Genomic DNA, 20377 nt, shown 5'->3' with positions numbered 1-20377 from the left:
AGTTGAGGGAACTGAGAACATCAATCTTGTTTAAGAGAAGACTTTGGTAGGAAATGTCTGCTTTCTTCCAATATGTAGAATATTTAGTCATATCAGAATGGAATTAGATTTATTCCATTTGATACCAGGGGGCAGAAATAGGAGGAAAGGGTGGGAAATGTAGGAAGAAAGTTTCAGCTTGATCTAAATAAGGGCTTCTTAACAATTACAATTATATAGAAGTAGAAGGGACTGCCTTGGGAGATAGTTGGTTTTCCTTCACTGACAAGCTTCAAGCAAAGGCTGAACTACTTGTCAGTGAAATTATAGAGGAATTTCATGCATAGATGTGGATGAGACAAGAAGGTCAGTGAAGTACTTTCCAACTCTGAGATGATGTAATAATTCTGCAGATAAAAGAATGAATAGATGGATGGATGGATGAATAAATGGATGAATGAATGGAAGGATGAATGACTTCTACTCCCCCTACCTATTTTATTGAGTGGTTATGAGGATAATGTAAAACACTATATACTAGCATAAAATGCCATACAAAAGCCAGGGCAATCCTTTACAGTAATCTTAAAAGACAGAAACTCAAGGAAAGTTAAAAAAAAAACTTATGTAAAGAGATAGCGAGAAATGAGCTCATATTTATTATCCTGCCAACCCCTGGGTAGCCTACCTTTTGCATTTTTATAGTTCTTTGTGTCAGTAACTAAAGGCTGCCATAATTCAAAACACAATCATAATAATAACTGACATTTATCTAGTGCGTTACATTAGGAAAGCCTTTTTATACCAAAACATTTTATACCTTCACTCATTTTATCTCCACAACATTTCTGGGAAGTATAGTTGTCCCTATATGACCAAGACAGAAACTGAGGATTGCAGAGGGGAAATGACTTACCTAACATCACATGATGGCAGATATGGAACCTGAACACGGATTTTCTGCCACCAATAACAATTCTTTTATGCTACATCGTGTTGCTTTCCACCAAATAAATAATAATAATAAAATTCCAAAAGGGTTGATTCAAAGATGGTGAGACTGTTAGTGCATACATCAGTCATAAATAACAGTTTTCTTTATCAAAATGGAGCCCAGGGCCAGGATGCTGGAATGTTAAAAAGGATGCTGTTTCACGATATTTATGAGGGTTTTAATGAAATCTGAAGGCCTGATCCAGTAACCTAAGGAGACCGACACTGAAAGTGAGTAAAAACCTCCTATAAAGAAGGTCGAGGGAAGTGATTTGATTTGTCATTAAACAGGACTTATTTATATTGTGAAGGTGAGCAGAGCATTTTTATTTTCCTTTATGTCTCAGGTTAATAGGCTGTATTCTCATTTGGGAGAGGCCTTCATGAGGCATCCATCAGATATGTGAACAGGCCATTTGGTTCTCTGTGACAACAAAGGAAACAACAGACAACACAGAAAGACAGGCCAGAGTCCCCATGTTCCTATTTATATTTGAAGAGAAACTGGAATGGGCAGAGAGCAGAGAGGGGGAGAAGGAGAAGGTCTGGGAGGGGCAGTCTACATCAAGGGGCTCACGGGCAAGGTGAGTGGGGCCAAGTCTCTGCCCTGACTTTATGTGTGTTCAGTTGTCTTAGTCATGTCCAACTCTTTGTGACTGTATTTGGGGTTTTCTTGGCAAAAATACTGGAATGCTTTGCCATTTCCTTCTCCAGCTCATTTTAGGACACTGATGCAAACAGAGTTAAGTAACTTACCCAGGGTCACACATCTAGGACGTGTCTGAGGCCAGATTGGACTCACAAAAATGAGTCTTCCTAACTCCAGGCCCAGCGTTTTATCCACTGTGCCACCTAATTGCCCTCCTAGTTGCTTATGTACCCTGTGTTTTGGGGGTATGCTGTCCCCTTTTCCTGGAACAGCATCCATTCTCTCCACCATCCATCTGGAACTTACTCATTCTCTAGAATCCAGCTAAGTGCTACCGGCTCCAGAAAGCTTTCTCTGATTCTTCCAGCCATCGCTGATAGTCACTTTCTTGAGCTCAAAGACCACAATATACATATTTTTGATTATTCTAAATGTAGATCTGTTATTTATTAAAGTACATTCATCATATCACAGATTAGAGTTGGAAGGAACTCCAAATGCCCCATTGATTCCAACCTCTTTCTTTTGCGCTAAAGTAAAGCAAAGACAACGGAAGTAAAACAAGTCATCTGAGGTCATGGAGTTAATAAGCCAAGAAAGGCAGGGCTGTGGAGAAGAAAACTCAAATGATCTGGAGAACTAATTGCTAAATCTTCAGTAGGAATATTTACACTTTGGAAATTGGTAAATATCTACAAATCAGGGCTTGATTGAGTCTTCTGTTGATTGTCTCCACTTAAGAAAGTCATGGACAAAATGTTAATCAAAAAGATTAAATCTAAAAACATGTCATGCATACATATTGTTTATTTTGAGCATTTACCAGCAAACCACTGACTGAGGGTCAGGTGTGAACTCTGATTTCAGAACCAGAACGCTATCCACTCCACCAGTTCATCAAGTAGGAAACTTCGTGTTCGAATGGAGAATGGGAACTATTACGGAATTTATGGTCTTAATGAGCAAGGACAAGTGGAGTCACCTAGTCGGCAGGCATAATAGGCAGAACCTAAGACTAGCTTTGGCGACTCCAAGGCCAGCTATGTACCCACTATGGCATGGTATCTTTAACTCACCCAGGTTATCACTTAAGTTTAAATTATTTCCTATTTAATATAAATTTTAAATTATTTCTGCTCTCTTACGTCCTAGGTTTTGGCATCCTGTCTAAATCATTTGCTCTTCCTCTTAACTAGGCCTTATGATGAAAGTGCCTTGGACTGGATGATAGCTGCTGAACACTTCTATCTCCTAATTTATAGTCTGGGAAGGTTTGCTGCATTGGACGGAACATTGAACAAGTCCCATCTAGTTCTGAGATTTTGTAGTTTTATGAGTTTGTCTAGGCAGTGATATTTGAGGGATGATGCCACAAGCTCAAGATTTTTCATTTGTCTATTCCAGTACCTGAAATTCACATTGCAAAAGTCATTCCATTTGCCTTTTCATTTGACCCTGTTAAAAATCACGTTATTTTCCATGAAATAATAAATTAAATGCCCTCATTTCTTCTGGGAGAGACATGGTATTAACATTCCTATCTTTCTAGTCTTCGTGCACTTTATTCTTTCAAATGATGTACAATCCAGTGGCATTGCCCTATTCATTCCTTGCATAAAATGCTCCAATTTCATCTCCTTCCCCTGTGCATTTTCTCTAACTATTCCCCAAACCTTAAATACTCTTCCTCCTCACATCTACCTCCTGGTTGCTTCAATTCTCAGCCAAAATCCTATCTTCCATAAGAAACCTTTCAAGGTTTTCCTTAAGGCTAGTGCCTTTCCTCTTAGATGACCTTCCAACTGTATTTTCTTTTCTATATGTTTTGTACACACACACACAGTTGTATGTTATTATCTCCATTATGCTGTGAGCTCCTTGAGAACAGGGACAGTTCTTACCAAACTTTATACCTAGGACTTAACATACACCTTATACCCAGGACTTAGCATAGTAACTTGCACATAGTAAATTCTTAATAAACATTTATTGAGTGAGTAACATTCAAATGTTACAGTGGATGAATGATAAGTTAATCCATGATAATGCATTAATGGCTCTTACTGGATCGGCTTAGCTAAGTACAATACTAAGAGTCCCAATAGAAAACAGGATTTGGAAGGAATCAGACAGAGCAAGAAAACTTTACTGGTAAAACCCAAAGGTGGAGAAGGCATGGCCAGGTGACATACTACAATTAGAGGGAGGGGGAAGAGAAAGTGACTGCTTGATAATTGCATGAGACTGCAACAGGAATAAAGGGGGAGAAATGAGTGGCAAATGTGAGTGGAAGAGAAGGAGCCAAGAGGATAAATGTCATGTCTACACTACAGACTGGGTTGTCAAAAATACCAGAAATCCACTGGTCTTGTACTTACCTGTATGCTTCATTCCATTTCTTCTTCATCCCTATCAAGAGGGGATATTAACCCAGGGTCCATGATTTTTTAACATATTGATCACTGCATTTCGATATAATTTGTTTCCTTTGTAATCCTATTCATTTTTCAATGCATTTTAAAACAGTGCTCTGCTAAAGGGTTCATGGTCCTCACCGGATGGCCAAAGGTGTCCATGACCCCAAAAAGTTAACAACATTTGTTTCAGAGAGAGTCCACAATGAGGTGTCAGGGTCAAACCTATAATATTTGCATATTACTGATGACAGTAAAAAACCATCCCTTATATTATTGCAACACTTTAAAATTTACAAAGCACTTCAACATGTATTCACTGCTTGAGCTTCACAGAAGTCCTGGCAATTATTCAGCACAGACTCCATTCTCACCCTTTACTACAGATGTAGAAACTGAGACATTCTAAATATGAGTGACAGGCTTCAGGTAGAGGTTGGAATAGTGTGTATTGAAATATTAAGATGTATACACATGGGCTAGCTAGAATATCATGGAAAGAACATGGGGTTTGTTGTCAATATGATTAAAAAGAGAGAACACAGGGCCTAGAGTCTGGAAGACTTGGGTCTGAATCTTGCCTCCGGCACTTACTCTCTGAGTGGCAGTAGGTAAATCACTTCACATCTCTGGGCCTCATTGCTGTCTTATCTGTAGTATGAGAGGGATAGACTCAAAGACTTTCTAAGGTCACCTCTAGCCCTAAATCTATGATCCTAGGAAGAGGGGGAAGGAAGGTAATACGTATTTCTAAATGTTTTACAGACATCTCATTCTATGACCCAGCCTCAAATCTTTTCCACTTATTAGCAATATGATCTTGGACAATCCACTCACCCCCTTCAAGGCCCGTTTTCCTCATCTATAACATGGGGACAATAAATCCAGCCTTGCATATATCGCAAGACTGTTTTGAGTGTGACTTCAGCAAAGAACTTTATAATGTAAAACATGATATAAGGATGCAGCTAGGAAAATGAGGATGCCGATGGTGCTAAAGTCCTTTCTTCCTAAAAAAGTCTATGATTTTCCCAAAGTCCCTTAGCTAATTATAGGGATAGAGCGGAAACTCTGCCATTTAATTTGAACCTTTGAACATTCACTAAACACCTACTAGAACAAGGTGCTCATTGAGGTCAGGGACGTCCCCTGTGCCCAGGAAAGCACTTCTACAAGTAAATGACAGGTACACAGATAAATAAACGTGCCATATGTACAAAATGGGAGAGGCATCTAACAAGGGGAGGGAAGAGTTCAGGAGGGGTCTTATGTAAGAGGCAGTACAAAGTATATTCTGGAGACTTCAACAATCTTCTCTTTACATTACAGTTGCATCACTGAACACAGCCTAGTGCTACAAATAACACCTCTGAGTTCCCTTATCTCCCATTTCAGAGGAAGACTTCTTTATGCTTGAAATCAGTCCATGATTTAAAACAATTAGACTCTGGCAGAATCCAGTAAATAAGCACACTTACTGGGAATTTGCAGTAAAGCAAGTCCTACCCAATGATCACCAGTAACATCCTGCTGACTTATAGGATATTAACTCCAAAAAACGTAAGCACAAAGGCATTCAAGTCTTACTTAGAACAGCAGAAACTGCTAGGTGGCACCATAGTGCGCAGTACTCTGGGTGTGGAGTCAGGTTGACCTGAGTTCAAATGTGTCTTCAGATGTTTACTGGTTTCATGATGATGGGCACAATATTTAACCTCTATCTCCTTAAGTTTCCTTAGTTGTAAAAAGTAGATAATAACAAGAACTTCCAGAGTTTTGTGAGGATCATGTTGGATAATATTGACAAATATCATTTGCTATTATTGTTAATTAAATGTTATTGACAAATAATATTTATAAAGTCCTTAGCATAATCCCTGGCATGTAGTAGGTAGGTACCACATAAATACTACAGAAATGCTTATTTCCTTCCTTTCCTCTACTCATGCACGAGTATGTGTGTCCAAAGATATGAAATGGAAGTAATATCGATAGCAATACTGTCATGAAATACTTTGTCTGTATTTGCATCATCCGGTCAGCTTTACATCTGTGTTTCAACTTAGCTGAAATACTCACTACTTATTACTACTTCCAAATAAATAACATAAAATAATTATCCTGGCAGCTAGGTGGCATAGTGGATAGAGTGCTGTGCCTAGAATTGGGAAGACTCATCTTCCTGAGTTTGAATCTGACCTCAGACACTTAGTAGTCGTGTGACCCTGGGCAAGGCACTTTGCTTTATTCGCCTAAGTTTCCTCATCTGCAAAATGAGCGGGAGAAGGGAATTGTAAACCACATCAGTCTCTCTGCCAGGAAAACCCCAAGGGGTGTCGCAAAGAGTTGGAAATGACTGAACAACAAGAAATATAATTGGCAGGCTCACCAAGGACCTGTGAAAGGATAATCTGCTTTCTATTTGAAGAAATAATCACAAAAGAAGTGGTGAACAACTGGATAAACTATTATTATTTGTATTATCCTTTAGCATATTCAGCATAATAGGATGAGGTTGTTGAAATGATTAAACTACAAAGAGAGAACAACGTCTGTCACTGAAGGGTATCTCCAATAATTAATTTTTAATTAATAATAAATTTTTCTTAAAATCTCCCAAGTCAAAGCTCTAATCTAACTACAGATTCACTAACAATTTACTCAATCTTCACCATTCAATCTTACTTCAACATTCATTCTGTCTTTTGACTCCAGCTATGCTATTAGTTTTATCTGATATGTGGTGAAAACAATATGATTGTCTCTGGACATAGAAACATTAAGAAATGTCCAAACCTCAATTCCAAAACGTTAATGATGGAAAATGCTATCCACATCCAGAGAAAGAACTACGGAGTCTGAATGCAGATTGAAGCATACTGTTTTCTTTTTGTTTTATGTTTCTTCTTTCTCATGGTTTTTCCCTTTGGTTCTAATTCTTTGGTTCTAATTCTTCATTACAATATGACTAATAAGGAAATATGTTTTTTTTAAAGAAAGAAAAAATGTCCAAACCTGAAACAAATATTTCAGGTTGGGGAGTTTGGAGCTGGGCCCTCTTTACCATTATATTTAATTATAAAGAAAGAAATGGAATAAAAAATCCATCAGCAATCATTTATTAAGTACTTACTATATGCCTAATATGTCAAACACCATGCTAGGAATACAAAAAGAAAAAAAAAAAAAGAAAAACCAACCAACCAACAAACAACCGCCACCAACAACAAAAAGGTTCCTGCCCTGAAAGAACTTATATTTTACTGGACTACCACTTACACTACTCATCATCTTTTCAGTTCTGTTTATTAATAGTATTATTCCCCTATTAGCACTCATCATTCTGGATTAATCATTTCCTGTTTTTTTTTTTTCTGTAAATGTACTGAGTATGTAAGTACAACCTTGGGCAAAGGACTTAATACCTCTTGGACTCAGTCACTCGACAGTCACTCAGTCATTCCCCCTGCCCACAAACACACACACACACACACACACACACACACACACACACACACGTTTCTTACTTTCAAACAGGTCACAGTCTAATAGGGGAGAGACGATATGTAAACAATCATATACATATATACATATATACACATACATATACACACAGCACCATCAATCTTCATTATTTGGAGATTCCATATACTTACTAAAAATTTATCTGTAACCTCAAAATCAATATTTACCCAAATTTCACAGTTACTGGTGGACAAGTGAAAAGCAGTAAAAGATTAGAATTGCCTGACAGGAATGTTTCCAACTACAGCTGAACAAGGCAACGCTTAACCTTCTTGTTTCAGCTTTCATACATTAAACAACTGTCCTTTTCAAGGTCTGTTTAGTGCCACATTCCTCCCATTTTTATGGTGATTTCACTGTTCAGAAAGGCCCCCAATCATAATGCTGATGTCCTATCTAGTGTTCCTAAGTTCAAGAAGGTGGTGAGACAACTTATAGAGAAAACGAGTGTGTTAGATAAGCTTTGCTTAGACATAAGTTAAAGTGATGTGGGTTGTGAGTTCAATGTTAGTGAATCAACAATATGGTACATCCAGGAAAAGGAAGAGGAAATTCATCATTCTGTACTTGAGGCTACGATAAAAAGTGTTAAAATAAATATTGTGGCCAGAGGCTCCCTAAAACCAAACACCTAACCCTTTATTTCCATAGGAGCAATAGCTCAGTATTCACTAATTATTTTTTGTGGTGACTTTATAGAACATAGATACTATGAAAGATGAGAGCTGTGTCCATCTCTTCCTGACCCTTTTTGGGGTTTTCTATGCAAAGATAATAGTGTGGACTGCCATTTCCTTCTCCAGCTTTTACAGATGAGGAAACTAGGGCGAAAAAGGTTAAGTGATTTGTCCAGTGTCTGAGGCCACATTTGAAATCAGGTTTTTCTGACTCCAGGCCTAGTCCTCTATCTGATGTATCACCTAGTTCTCCTAAATATTATTTTGTGGTGACTTTATAGAATATAACTTCTGTGAATGATGAGAATGAACTGTATATGCAAGACAAGTTGGATCTCTAAGCTGAGTGGATTGAGTTACATGATTCCTTCGGTCATCTTAGATCTCTTAACTTTTTTATGCCCTCCAGTGCCAGTGTGAGATTATGGATGGAGTGTTGTATTCTGGGGAGACAATGGATAAAGCCTAGAAGAACTGGGTCAAAATCCCACCTCTGGCACTTACAAGCTGTGTGACTGTGAGCAAGTTACTTCTCCTAATCTCACTTGGAGATGGATCATAGTATCAGTTACTAGATTTAGAGATGTAAGGGAAGATAGAAGATGTCTATCTATTCCAATGCTCTTATTTAATAGTCAATATGTAAATTGGTCCTAGGTCTGACAACCAGCAAAACAAGTTCAATTACTCCCCAATCATCATCACTGTCATCATCGTAACTAACATTTCTATAATACTTTATGATTTTTAAAGCACTTCACATATATTTCATTTGACCTTCCATGTTGCATTTTTTTCAAATACTAGAGGACAGGTAAAATGCCTTCCCTGTGTCTTCCCTTTGTCCAGACTCAACACCCCCAGTTACATTGACCTCAATTGCCAGCTTGGATATAACCTTAATAACCGCTTTAAATATAGGGATCAAGTAAGATGATCAGAAAGATGTAGGTATTAAAGGTAACACCTATTGATATGGAGCCATCTTTATAGATGAATCAATAGTTAGCCCTCTCCTACTTTGGTAACCCCTGTATTTTACCCTCTGACAGGAAGCTCTCCAAATGAAAATCTTCAACTATTTTCTCATTTGTCTTTCTAATTCTTTCAGAAAGAGTGAACAGGGGCTAGCTTAGTTGGTATTTTAGAACATGTTTGTTCATGGCAATACTGAGCAAAGACTCTTGACAACTGTGGGAAAATGATGTTGTGAAATTGCCAAGCCTCAAATCCAGGTTGACTGACCTATTGTCATATATTTTTTAAAAGTGGATTGGATATAGAACAACATCTTATGCCATATACCAAGATAAGGTCAAAATGGATACATGATTTAAATATGAAGGGTGATATCATATGCAAAATAGGTGAGCATGGAAAATGTTACCTATCAAGTCTATGGATATAAGAAGAATTTATGACCAAACTAGAGATAGAGAGGATCACAGGAAGAGAAGTGTATAATTTTGATCACATTGAATTAGAAAGTTTTTGTACAAGCAAACCAATGCAGCCAGGGTTAGAAAGAAAGCAGGAAACGGGGGTGAAAATTTTATAGCAAGTTTCTCTGATAAAGGCTTCATAGGAAAGACCTAAATTTATAAAAGTACACTCCACAATTGATTAATAGTCAAAGGATATGAGCATGCAGTTTTCAGAAAAAGAAATCAAAGCTGTCTATAATCATATGAATTCTAAATCACTATTTATTAGAGGAAATACAAATTTTAAAAACCCTCTGGTGTGCCATCTTTCAACTTGGTAAACATGGTAGAAAAGGAAAGTGACAAATGTTGGATGGGATGTGGAAAAAAAATTGACACTAATGTACTGTTGGTGAAATTGTAAACTGGCCCAACCACTCTAGAGAACAACTTGGAACTACATTCAAAGGATTATAAAACTTTGCATGCCCTTTGGCCAAGCAATATCACTACTAGGTCTGTATCATAAAGAGAGAAAAGAAAAGAGAAGAGCACCTATTTGTACCAAAGCATTTATATCAGCTTTTTTTGTGGTGGCAGTTTCCACGAACTGGTAATTGAAGGGCTACTTGTCCACTGGGGGAATGGCTGAACAAGCTGTGGTGTATGATTGTGATGGAATACTATTGTGTTATAAAGAATGAGGATGGGTGGTTTCAGGAAAAAAAAAAACAAAACCTGGGAAGACTTATATGAGCTGATGCTAAATGAAGTGAGCAGAACCAGGAGAACACTGTACATAGTAACAGCAATATTGTATGATGATCAACTGTGAAAGACAGCTACTCTGATCAATACAGCGGTTCAAGGCAATTCCAAAGGATTCATGAAGAAAAATGCTATTACCATCAGGAAGAGAAAGGATGAAAATGCAAATTTATGTATATATGCATATGTATACATATTTCTATGTATATATGTATAAATATGCAGATTTAAGTATACTTTTTTCATTACATTTATTTTTCTTGGTTTTGTACATGTTTTTAAGCAATATGGATAATACAGAAATATGTTTTGAAAACTTCACATATATAATTGATAGCATATTGCCTTTTTGCCTTCTCCAGGGCTGGGAGGAGAGCAGAAGGGAGAGAATTTGGAACTATTTTTTTTAATGCATATTAAAAGTTGATAAATAATAAATTTTTAAAAATAGGTTGGACCCTAAGGGGCCATCTTTTCCTCATAGGTTCTGTAGCCATCATGGGAGATGAGCAAGCAGAATTGCACAAGTAAATCATCAAGAGAAAGGATTAGGAAATGTTTCCAATAAGCAAGCAAAATTTTATATTTCTCATGAATCTGGCCTCAGAAAAGGCTTACCTTGTCAAGAGCTGCTTTCTCCAACTCATCTTTAGCAACTGCTAGTTTTTGCTCCAAATCTGTTAGCTGTTGTGCCTGTGGAATAAATATGTGTATACATTTTATCACTTGTTCTACTAGTTTACATGATTCTCTCTTTAATATCAATCATATAAAAAATTTTAAGAGATGTGGAATATCCTGTGCGAGGCTCTGGAGATATGAAAAGGAATGCTGCGGTCTTTGTATTCAAGGATCTTTCAATAATAATGCACATAGGATCTTAGATTTAGAGCAGGAAGGGAGTCCAGGAACCATCTAGTCTAACCTCTTAATTTTACAGATGAGGAAACTGAGGCTCATGAAGTTTTGTCCAAGTTCACACAAGTCATAAGTTTTGGAGGCAAATTTGAACCTAGGTCCTGGGACTCATAGTTTTCCACTGTACCAAGTAGTCTCCTCTCTGGAGAGTCCTAATGTCCACAAAGTACTGTTAGAGGGAAATAAGATAGTTATACAGATGACTATAACATTACTTTAAATCTTTTTAACAGGATGAGAAGAACATGACATTCCAGGAGATCAGATGAAGGAGAAATCACTTGTAGCTGTGGAATTCTTGTAGAAGTGTCATTTAAGTTGGGAAATGGAGGATGGGCAGGAGAAAAATAAGTGGAAGGACAAGCATCCTTAGGTATTACGAAGTAGCATGGATAAAGGCCAGAATGTTAGATATATTGCATACAGTGGTTTTGTGGTTTTGTGGGGGGATAGGCAGTGCAATTAGAGAGTTACAGAAATTAAATTTGAAAGGACCTTCAGTAAATACAGGGACAACTCATAGTCAATAAGCAGTTCTTATTAGAGGCAACTAGATGGCACAGTGGATGGAGTACTGGGTCTGGAGTCAGGAAGACCTGAGTTGAAATCCAGCCTCAAAGACTTACTAGCTGTGTGACCCTGGCCAAATCACTTAACCCTGCTTGCCTAAGTTTCCTCATATGTAAAATCAACTGGAATGGAAAATGGCAAACCATTCCCAAGAAAATACCCAATGGGGTCATTAAGAGTCAGACAGGACTAAAACAACAGAAGACAACAACAAAAGGGGGATAATAATAGAATCTACATCCCCTAGGCCTGATAGGAGGGATTAAATGAGATAATATTATTCAAGCACTTGATAAACCTTGCAACAACATGAAAGCTAGCTATTGTTTCTATAGTTGTGTTTTTAAGGCAATCAAGTTTAAGTGACTTGGCCAGAGTCACACAGCTAGTAAGTATCTGAGACTGGATTTGAACCCATGGCCAGTGGTCTATCCACTGTGCCACCTAGCTGCCCCTATTATCATTACTTTTGTTAACTTTTCATGCCTGCCAAGCGATCATTCTATTTCTTTTTGAAGAGCTCCACTAAAGGATGTCCCCTATCTCCTGACATAGTCCATTCCACTTTTAGAAGGCTCTAATTGTTTAGGGATTCATTTATTTTTCCTGTGACATCAGTCTTAAATCCCATAGACTCTAGTTTTGTCTTTGAGGCTACATTTAAAAAAAATCCAAAAGCAAAAACAAACAAACAGAAACACCCTTCAACTTATTGCAGAACAGCCAAGTACTGGACTTGGAGTGAGGAAGATGTGAGTTCAGTTCCTTCTTGCAACACTTACTACTAGCTGTGTGACAAGTTGAGTAACTTAAACTCACTGTGCCTCAACTTACTCATCTCTAAAATGAGTGTTTTGAACAGTGAGTGTCTCCAAGACACTCTTAAGCTCAAAATCTACGAACCTTTGATCCCTCTTCTGTAGGATGGCTTTTCAATACATTAAAAACAATGATTTTGCTGGAACATAGAATGTGTTAAAGGGAACAGTGCAGAATAAAGCTTTAAAGAAAAAAATATTTATTAAGGTGTGAATGCATTGAATCACACGATAAACCATCTGTTGAACAACTGAGAGTGAAGCTAGACCTTTCTGCCCCAAAAAGAGTTTAGAAGTATTGTGACAGATGGTTTCAAAGCGGACAGAGAGACTGAACAAGTCACATGGCACCAATCGCAATAGTCCAAGTAAGAGATAATTCATCAAGTCCAAGTAATGAAATAGTATCTGTAAATTACTTAGCACAGTGGCCAGCAAGGAGTAGGTGTTTAATAAAAATTTGTTCTCTTTCCTTCCATCATCCAGGCAAAAATATGGGAAAATAGGTGATTGGTCATGCAGTATCCAGGGATGAAGAAGAAATACAAAACCACACCACTCTGAAAATCAGTTAAAATTGAGGGTGGGGAGAGTTTACTGTATTAAAATATTCGCTTGATTAGGCTGGGGTGAATAGTTTTCTGGATGATCAGACACCAAGTGGTTTACTGAACCAGAATGACGAACTTCCATGCCAATGTCAAGTCCTTTCTAGTGTTTGATGTTAATCTATAAAGGATTCCTCTATGCTTTGATATTTGGCTATTATGAGTCTCATCTCATCCCACTGTGCTTCTGTTAATATTGCTCTTATCCTTACCAATTATAAGAAATGACAAGCTATGTTCATTTCAAAGCCCATCTCAAAATCGTGCTTAGTCTTACAAAAAGATGTTAAAATAACATCTGAAAGGCATTTAGACATTATATAGTCGGTATAGACATTATATAGTACGGTATAGAGTAAGAAACTAAATCCTAAAAAAAATGATGGCAAAAGTAAGCTTCCTGAAGGCAAGGTCTTCGATTGTAGCATATATCACATTATTCATATTTTACATTTACTTTCTGATTGATTGATTTTTTAAAGGTTACATAAAAACAAAACAAAAAGAGAACTAATATCCACCAACTCTAAGGTCACTCAGATCCCTCTATCACTTCCCACAATATCAGCAGCAAGGCTGTATTAGTAGATGCAAAGGAACAACACAGGTTTATGTCAAAATCTACCCCTGCACCCTGGTTCCCCTTTTCTCTTTCTATTGTCATAGAGACATTAGTCAAGGGTTGGCCCTTGACAGTGAGTTTGGCCACAGCCCTTTAGGAGCAAAAGCCTGCTTTTGCTGAACCATTACTATCAAAGGGATGTACCAGAGCTGGAAAGTTTTGAACTTCAGTTCCAGACAAAGTAGGCTCCGAATTGCCATTCCCAAACTACAGAATTAAAGAAGAGAGAGGTTGAGACAGGACACCAGGACAGGATACCATACATGTGGGAAACTGTGTGGCATTCTCCCAATCCTGAAGGAAAAAAAAATGCATAACATATAGCTGGGATCAGTTTTGACCACCCAAAAATCAGTTGAGGCAGAGACTTAGTCAGGTGATCCACGAATTGCTCAGTGTGGGAGAAGCCTGAGATGTTTTAAGATCCAGGTTCCAAGGAAATCTCAGTCAGAGGGGAAGGAAGCAGAAAGGAATGATAATGAAAATAAATGGGCAACGGGAATGACTGAAAATACGAAAGAATACATGAAGAATATATCTCAAAGATCTTGGATACAAGCAGACAAATCAATGGGAAAAACAGTAATAGAGGGAAATGTGGCCCACAGATTTAGTAAATGAATTCATGCAACTATGAATAAATACTTCAAAATGAAGGAAAATGTTCCAATGCGACATGACAAGGGACCTTTTGTAATTTGAAGAGAACATGGAACTACAACATTTAAACTAAGTAGTTTGAAAAGTGAAATGAGAATTATGAGCACATAATTTATGTTCTACACAGAAAAAAATAATGAGCAGAATAGACTTGAATATGCTACGTCAAACCTCACAAAAGAAACAAAAGAGAAGACAAAAGATTGGGAATGTAAATGCACAGTAGTGAAGGACCACCTAGAATGAGAAAACCAAAAACCAAAAAACGTTAAAAGAAAGTATGCTCGCAATGCAAGGGAAACATAATGATCTTGATGACAGCAGGCATAGAGACAATCCAAGAAGAACATGACAAATAAAAACAAAACCAAAATAAACAGGACTAGCTCAGGGGAAGGAGAAGAAAGATGAATCTATGTGACTGAGAGGAAAAAAGAGGACACAGTGCAAATAAAAAAAAAAATAAAGAAAAAGGGCAACAAATAAGAGGGGATAAAGGAGGGGAAGAGAGCCAGTATGTTCCCATCCAGTTCTTAATCTATGATCCTCTATTCTTCAGAAATAGTGTCATCTAAACTTCAATGGTGTTGTCATAAAAAAAAAAAACATGAAGTAGTTTTGAAGATGCTCTTTTTCTGGCAACATTCTCATCTCCTATTACTTGGAACTACAGGGAAAATATAGCCTGGAATGCTTCTTCCTCCTGTTGCAACAAATCTGCTAGCAGCTGTTGTGGGGGGTGAAAGACGAACACAAGCCCAACAACAAGTACACCCAGCACATTTTCTTTTGATCTGCTTTACTAAGGAAAGTAGAGTTAAGGGGTTAACAATCTTACTTTAATCCAACATATACATTTATCATAATTCACTTAGTTCAGGGGAAAAAGCCAGCACCCTGAAATTCAGAGCAAATACAAATAAATTATGAACATACATTATAAACGGACCAAATACAATTCATAGTTACCAAAAAGGCATCAACATCTCTGGTTCACAAGCCGGAGGGCTCCTAACTACAGCTGCCCAGAGTCTCCACATCAATACCCCTCCAAGAATGAGAGCCCTAAGCAAATAGCTCTGCTCTCTCTCTTTAGAAACTCTTTAGCCATCATCAAACATCATCTGAGCAACCAGAACTTAGGCTCCTACTATTGGCTCTGGTTTTAGCAACTCCCCTTAGGACCCTGAGGGCTTCACGTCCACATAGGCTTAGCACCTAGTAATTATGGGTTTGGGCCTGGGGCTTTGCACCTAGTAAAGCTCAAAGACTTAATTTATCATTCTAAAACAGTAGGAAAGTTCCACCTTAGTTACTAATGCACCTCCTACTCACCTCTAACAATAAAAAACATTCAGCATTATGAAAGGAAAATTATTGTGAAATTAATACCACTAATGAAAGTCTTGAATTCACTCACTTTAATTGTGTCTTTCTGGAGGAGGGAGGGACATATTTACAGACTAGCTGTTTGTGAGTTGTTTTTTTTTAAGGTGTATCTAGTCTTTGATTAAGGTGACATGCATAGGGTGAAAATACAAGAATTCAGGAGCATGTATTGCTTTAAATATGTAATACAACTTGCTGCCTAGAATGTAACAATATCAGATGTGTTTTTTTAATCATCCTTTCTGAAGCCATGAATGCCAAGTTTACTTTTCTGTATTAACAACTGTTTGCATTTTATTTTGTATTACATCTACTTGTTAAATAATGACATCCCTTTGATAGTAATGGTTCAGTAAAAGCAGGTATTACAGTTTTGATGTTTGTATGTTTAAATTCAAAGTATACTTCTTTTGCCTGTGTTGCGGATCTTGTAGAACAGTTAAGGTATCTGTAAGGCATTTCTTTTTTTCTTTCTGTCTTTCTTTTTTTATTTGAAGTATGTTGTAAAATAATCAAAAGTAACATAACTAAAATTTGGTAAAAAAGAAATAGTGTCATCTCTGAATGATGTCAGATCACGAGTAGTCCAAGCATAATCTCTGACCATCAGGCTGCTTTGTCCCCGAGGAAACAACTCTTCCTCAAAGTGTAGGTATGAAGAAAAACATCCTTCTATTCTTCATCTTTAGACACCTGACACTTAACACTGGGTGGTCCACTAAAGCAGAAATCCAATTCTGTTCTTAGCATGGGTATTGAACAGCACTACAGGGGGAAATAAAATGAATCTAATGCATGTCTGTGGGGTTGTAGAATAGTAGTTGAGATATGACCCAGTGGTCATTACGATCTGAAGTGCTATTCTGGAAAGGTTTGCAAATTGTCTTTTCCTAGGAATCTGGCAGATGTGTGACTAATAGTTAGCCCTCTAGCCCACGGCAAGCTTTTCCTCCCCAGGATCCCTAGAGTATGTTATTGTATGGGCCATTCATTGTGGCGTTTAATCACTTATGGTCAGGAATTGTATACTATTTCATGTGTGTCTGTCTCACCTTTCTATCTATATCCTAAGCCTTCTGAAATTGGGAAGACCTGTGTCTTATGTTTTTGTTAATTTATTCCCTTCAGCTCGTAGCTCCAAATAATTAATATTAATAATCATAACTAGATTTTATAATTGTTAATGTATACAAAGTCCTTCACATGTATGTCTCATTTGAGCCTCAACACTGATCACATGAGTGCTGCAGGCAATATTACTCCACTTAACAGATGGGAACACAAAGATATAGATAAAGTAAGTGACTCGCTCATAGTTTCCCAGAAAGATTTCAATCTAGATCATCCTCAACATCCTTAGTCCACTTATCACGTGGAGGTGTATATTGTAGGCATCCAACAGGTGACTTCTTAAGAGACTTGTTTCATTATTTTGTGCTCAGAAATCAAAGTGTGAAATGAGAAAAAAAAGTCTAAGGAGAATGCCAACATCATTGCTAATGTGTTCATATAATTTATTATTTATAATATTAATATAGTGTGTGTACATATGTAGCTATTTACGATCCTTTCATGTCTCTATTCATTCATTTTTACTTTATTATAGGGTAACATGAGCACCAGTCAATAATAACCCTTCCAAATCTGCTGGAAATCATGAAACACAGGGGCCAGGGAATAGGGGTATCTGGACTCCAAATTCACAACAATCAACATACTTTCATCACATCTAAATATCAGGTAGCAGAACTCAGGCAAATAGTTATGAGATTAATCATTCCCAGGATCGTTTGCACATCTTGTCAAAGGGAAAAATTCCTTTAAGAAGGTTAGCCTTTGTTTTAAGGTATTAAGCAGTGCAATTTTATAGGCATTTATTGATTATTACGTGTAATATGCTGAATGCATATTACAAAGACCTTCTGTCCCTGCCCTAGTCCTGTCACACACATGAAGAGGGAAGGGGAGAAAGGGAGAGAGACACACACAGAGAGACAGAGACAGAAAGAGACAGAAATAGGGAGAGAAAGAAAGAAAGAAATGCAGAAAGACAGAGAAAGAGACAGAGGGGGACACAGGGAGACAGACAGAGACAGAGAGAGACTGAGACAGAGGGAGAAGGGGACAGAGAATCCCAGACCTCAAGAAGCTTACATTAAACTGAGGGAACATTTCAACATATACAAATATACATATATATACACACACACATATATATACACACATATATATGTATAAGAATGCATTGACAAAGTAAATACCAAGTAATTTCAGAAGGAGCAACAGTAACAAAGGAATCAAGAAAGCTCTCAAGTTGGAGGTAGCATCTGAGCTGAGTCTTGAAGGGAGCCAAGAATTTTAAGAGGAGATCTGCAAGGTAGAGATAACAGTTGGAAATGGGATATTATGAATGGCAACTATCACATTGACTTTTTAGCTTGGAAGTGAGACATCTGAGAGATAATAGTGTGAATCAGTACTAATTACAATGCTAAACAGAGTCATGGGTATGTTAGCCTAAAAGCAATGGGGAGCTGCTGAAGATCTAGGAGCAAAGGAGTGATGTGTTCAGACCTGTCCTTTAAGTTTATCAATTTCACACTGGTACAGAGGACAGACTGAAGAAGAAAGAGGCTGTAAGTGGTATGATACTAATTAGGAGACAATTACATATTATATATTCCATGTAACATGCTACATCTTACATGTTCCATATGAGTCAATGAGGACTTCAACTAGAATGGTACACATGTGAATAGAGAAAAGGGAAGGTTATTAGTGCCCAAGAACAATTGCTGATCTATTTGAACTTCTAAAATACACTTCGTTATTGAGTTCTCTTGGTCACAGTGAGTATCTAGGATTAGTCAAGATGCATAGTTAGATGATTCAGAAAATACAGTGCTAGACCTATAGTCAAGAAGACCTGAGTTCAAATCCTGCCTAAAACACATACTAGCTGTGTGACCCTGGACAAGTCATTTAACCTGTCTCAGTTTCTTCAGCTGTAAAAAGGGGATCATAGCAGCACCTATCCCTCAGAGTTGTTGTGAGGATCAACTGAGATCATATTGTAGAGTGCCTAGCATGGTGCTTGGCACATGAGGGAAACTGTATAAATGCTTACTCCTTCCTCCTGACCCCCAACCACATCTACATGATGGAGATAGTAAGAGAATCTGTACCCCAGAGTTGTTGTGCTGATCAAAGTAAATCATATTCGTAAAGTGTTTTTACAAAACAAAGCTTTATACTTACTTATTACAATACAATTACAATATTATGATATAATAGTTATAATACTTATTATGAGAATAATTGTTATTATGTCATTATTAGTGCTATCTTTGAGCGAAACAAAAGACTATTTAAATTAATTAGTGGATGACCTTAATGAAAGATATATAAATGAATATCTAAGCCACACATTTGCTCATTGCTTTTTCACTGCTATACGCGATAGCTTATTATCCAACCCATAGCAGATTAACCACTTTGCCCACAAGCAGTATTCCCGCCATCAAACTTTCCTTCCTAACTCATAAATCACCTGAGGACATGGGTGTACATCCTGGCAAGAAGGATGGTCATCAAGGGGAGTAACAGATACATCTTTTGTCAATAGCACTGCCAGTTATCTGTACCATTCATTCCTACCACCTTGCTATGGTGAGGCTCTACTGAATACCTTTCAAATGGGTCATGAACCCTGAGGATGCACCTGTTCCTTATGGCGGAAGTTGAAAGGCAACCTTAGCTGTGGCCCCAAACATCTAAAGGGACGAGCTAAGAATAAGTGTTGCTGGATGACACCCTGAAAGGAAAGAGGAGATATCTCCACAAGATATGGGTGATACTACTGGGAAATATTCCTTGCTTCTATAAAGAGACCATCCAAAATATAATTTGGCCAAGATGATTAAATACTAACCAGTAGGAGACAAAAGAGAAGATCTGCTACATTTAAAACATATGTGGTACATCTTCCTTTGCCTTAATAAACAGGAATGCACAGATTGGAGTTACCTTCAAGCTGCATGAATAAGAAAGGAAGAAAGGACCTAGCAGCAGCTGGTTATCTTTCCCATCTAAAATTTTAATGAGGCACTGTGTAATTTAGATGCATATGAATAACTGGAAGGTTCTAATTCAGCAGTTATAAAGGACATATTTTAGGTGCCTGCTTAAATATTTCTGGAGATCTCTTTGGTATAACTTATTGCTAATTTCCCACTGGCTAACATCCAGCTGTCTACTTTTTATGAAGTGGCTTTTTCCCCTCATCCTCTCTTTCCTGTCATTTATTTATTCTGCTCTAGTTTAATAAGTAACAATAAATTTTTGAAAAGGAAAAAAAGTGATA

At 37.4% G+C, this 20377-nt stretch overlaps 1 protein-coding gene across 1 annotated transcript in view; it reads right to left on the bottom strand.

Moving 5' to 3' along the window:
* The window catches only part of LOC118854944 (leucine zipper protein 2-like), a 248928-nt gene that overhangs the window by 172245 nt on the left and 56306 nt on the right, over nt 1–20377 (bottom strand). The window contains exon 3 of the mRNA XM_036765119.1: nt 11048–11122. Coding sequence (XP_036621014.1) covers nt 11048–11122 — 75 coding nt within the window. The remainder of the gene's footprint in view (nt 1–11047; nt 11123–20377) is intronic.

Source organism: Trichosurus vulpecula, chromosome 6 (assembly GCF_011100635.1).
Source record: "Trichosurus vulpecula isolate mTriVul1 chromosome 6, mTriVul1.pri, whole genome shotgun sequence".
Lineage (NCBI taxonomy): Eukaryota > Metazoa > Chordata > Mammalia > Diprotodontia > Phalangeridae > Trichosurus > Trichosurus vulpecula.
This window is presented reverse-complemented; position numbering and strand designations above follow the sequence as displayed.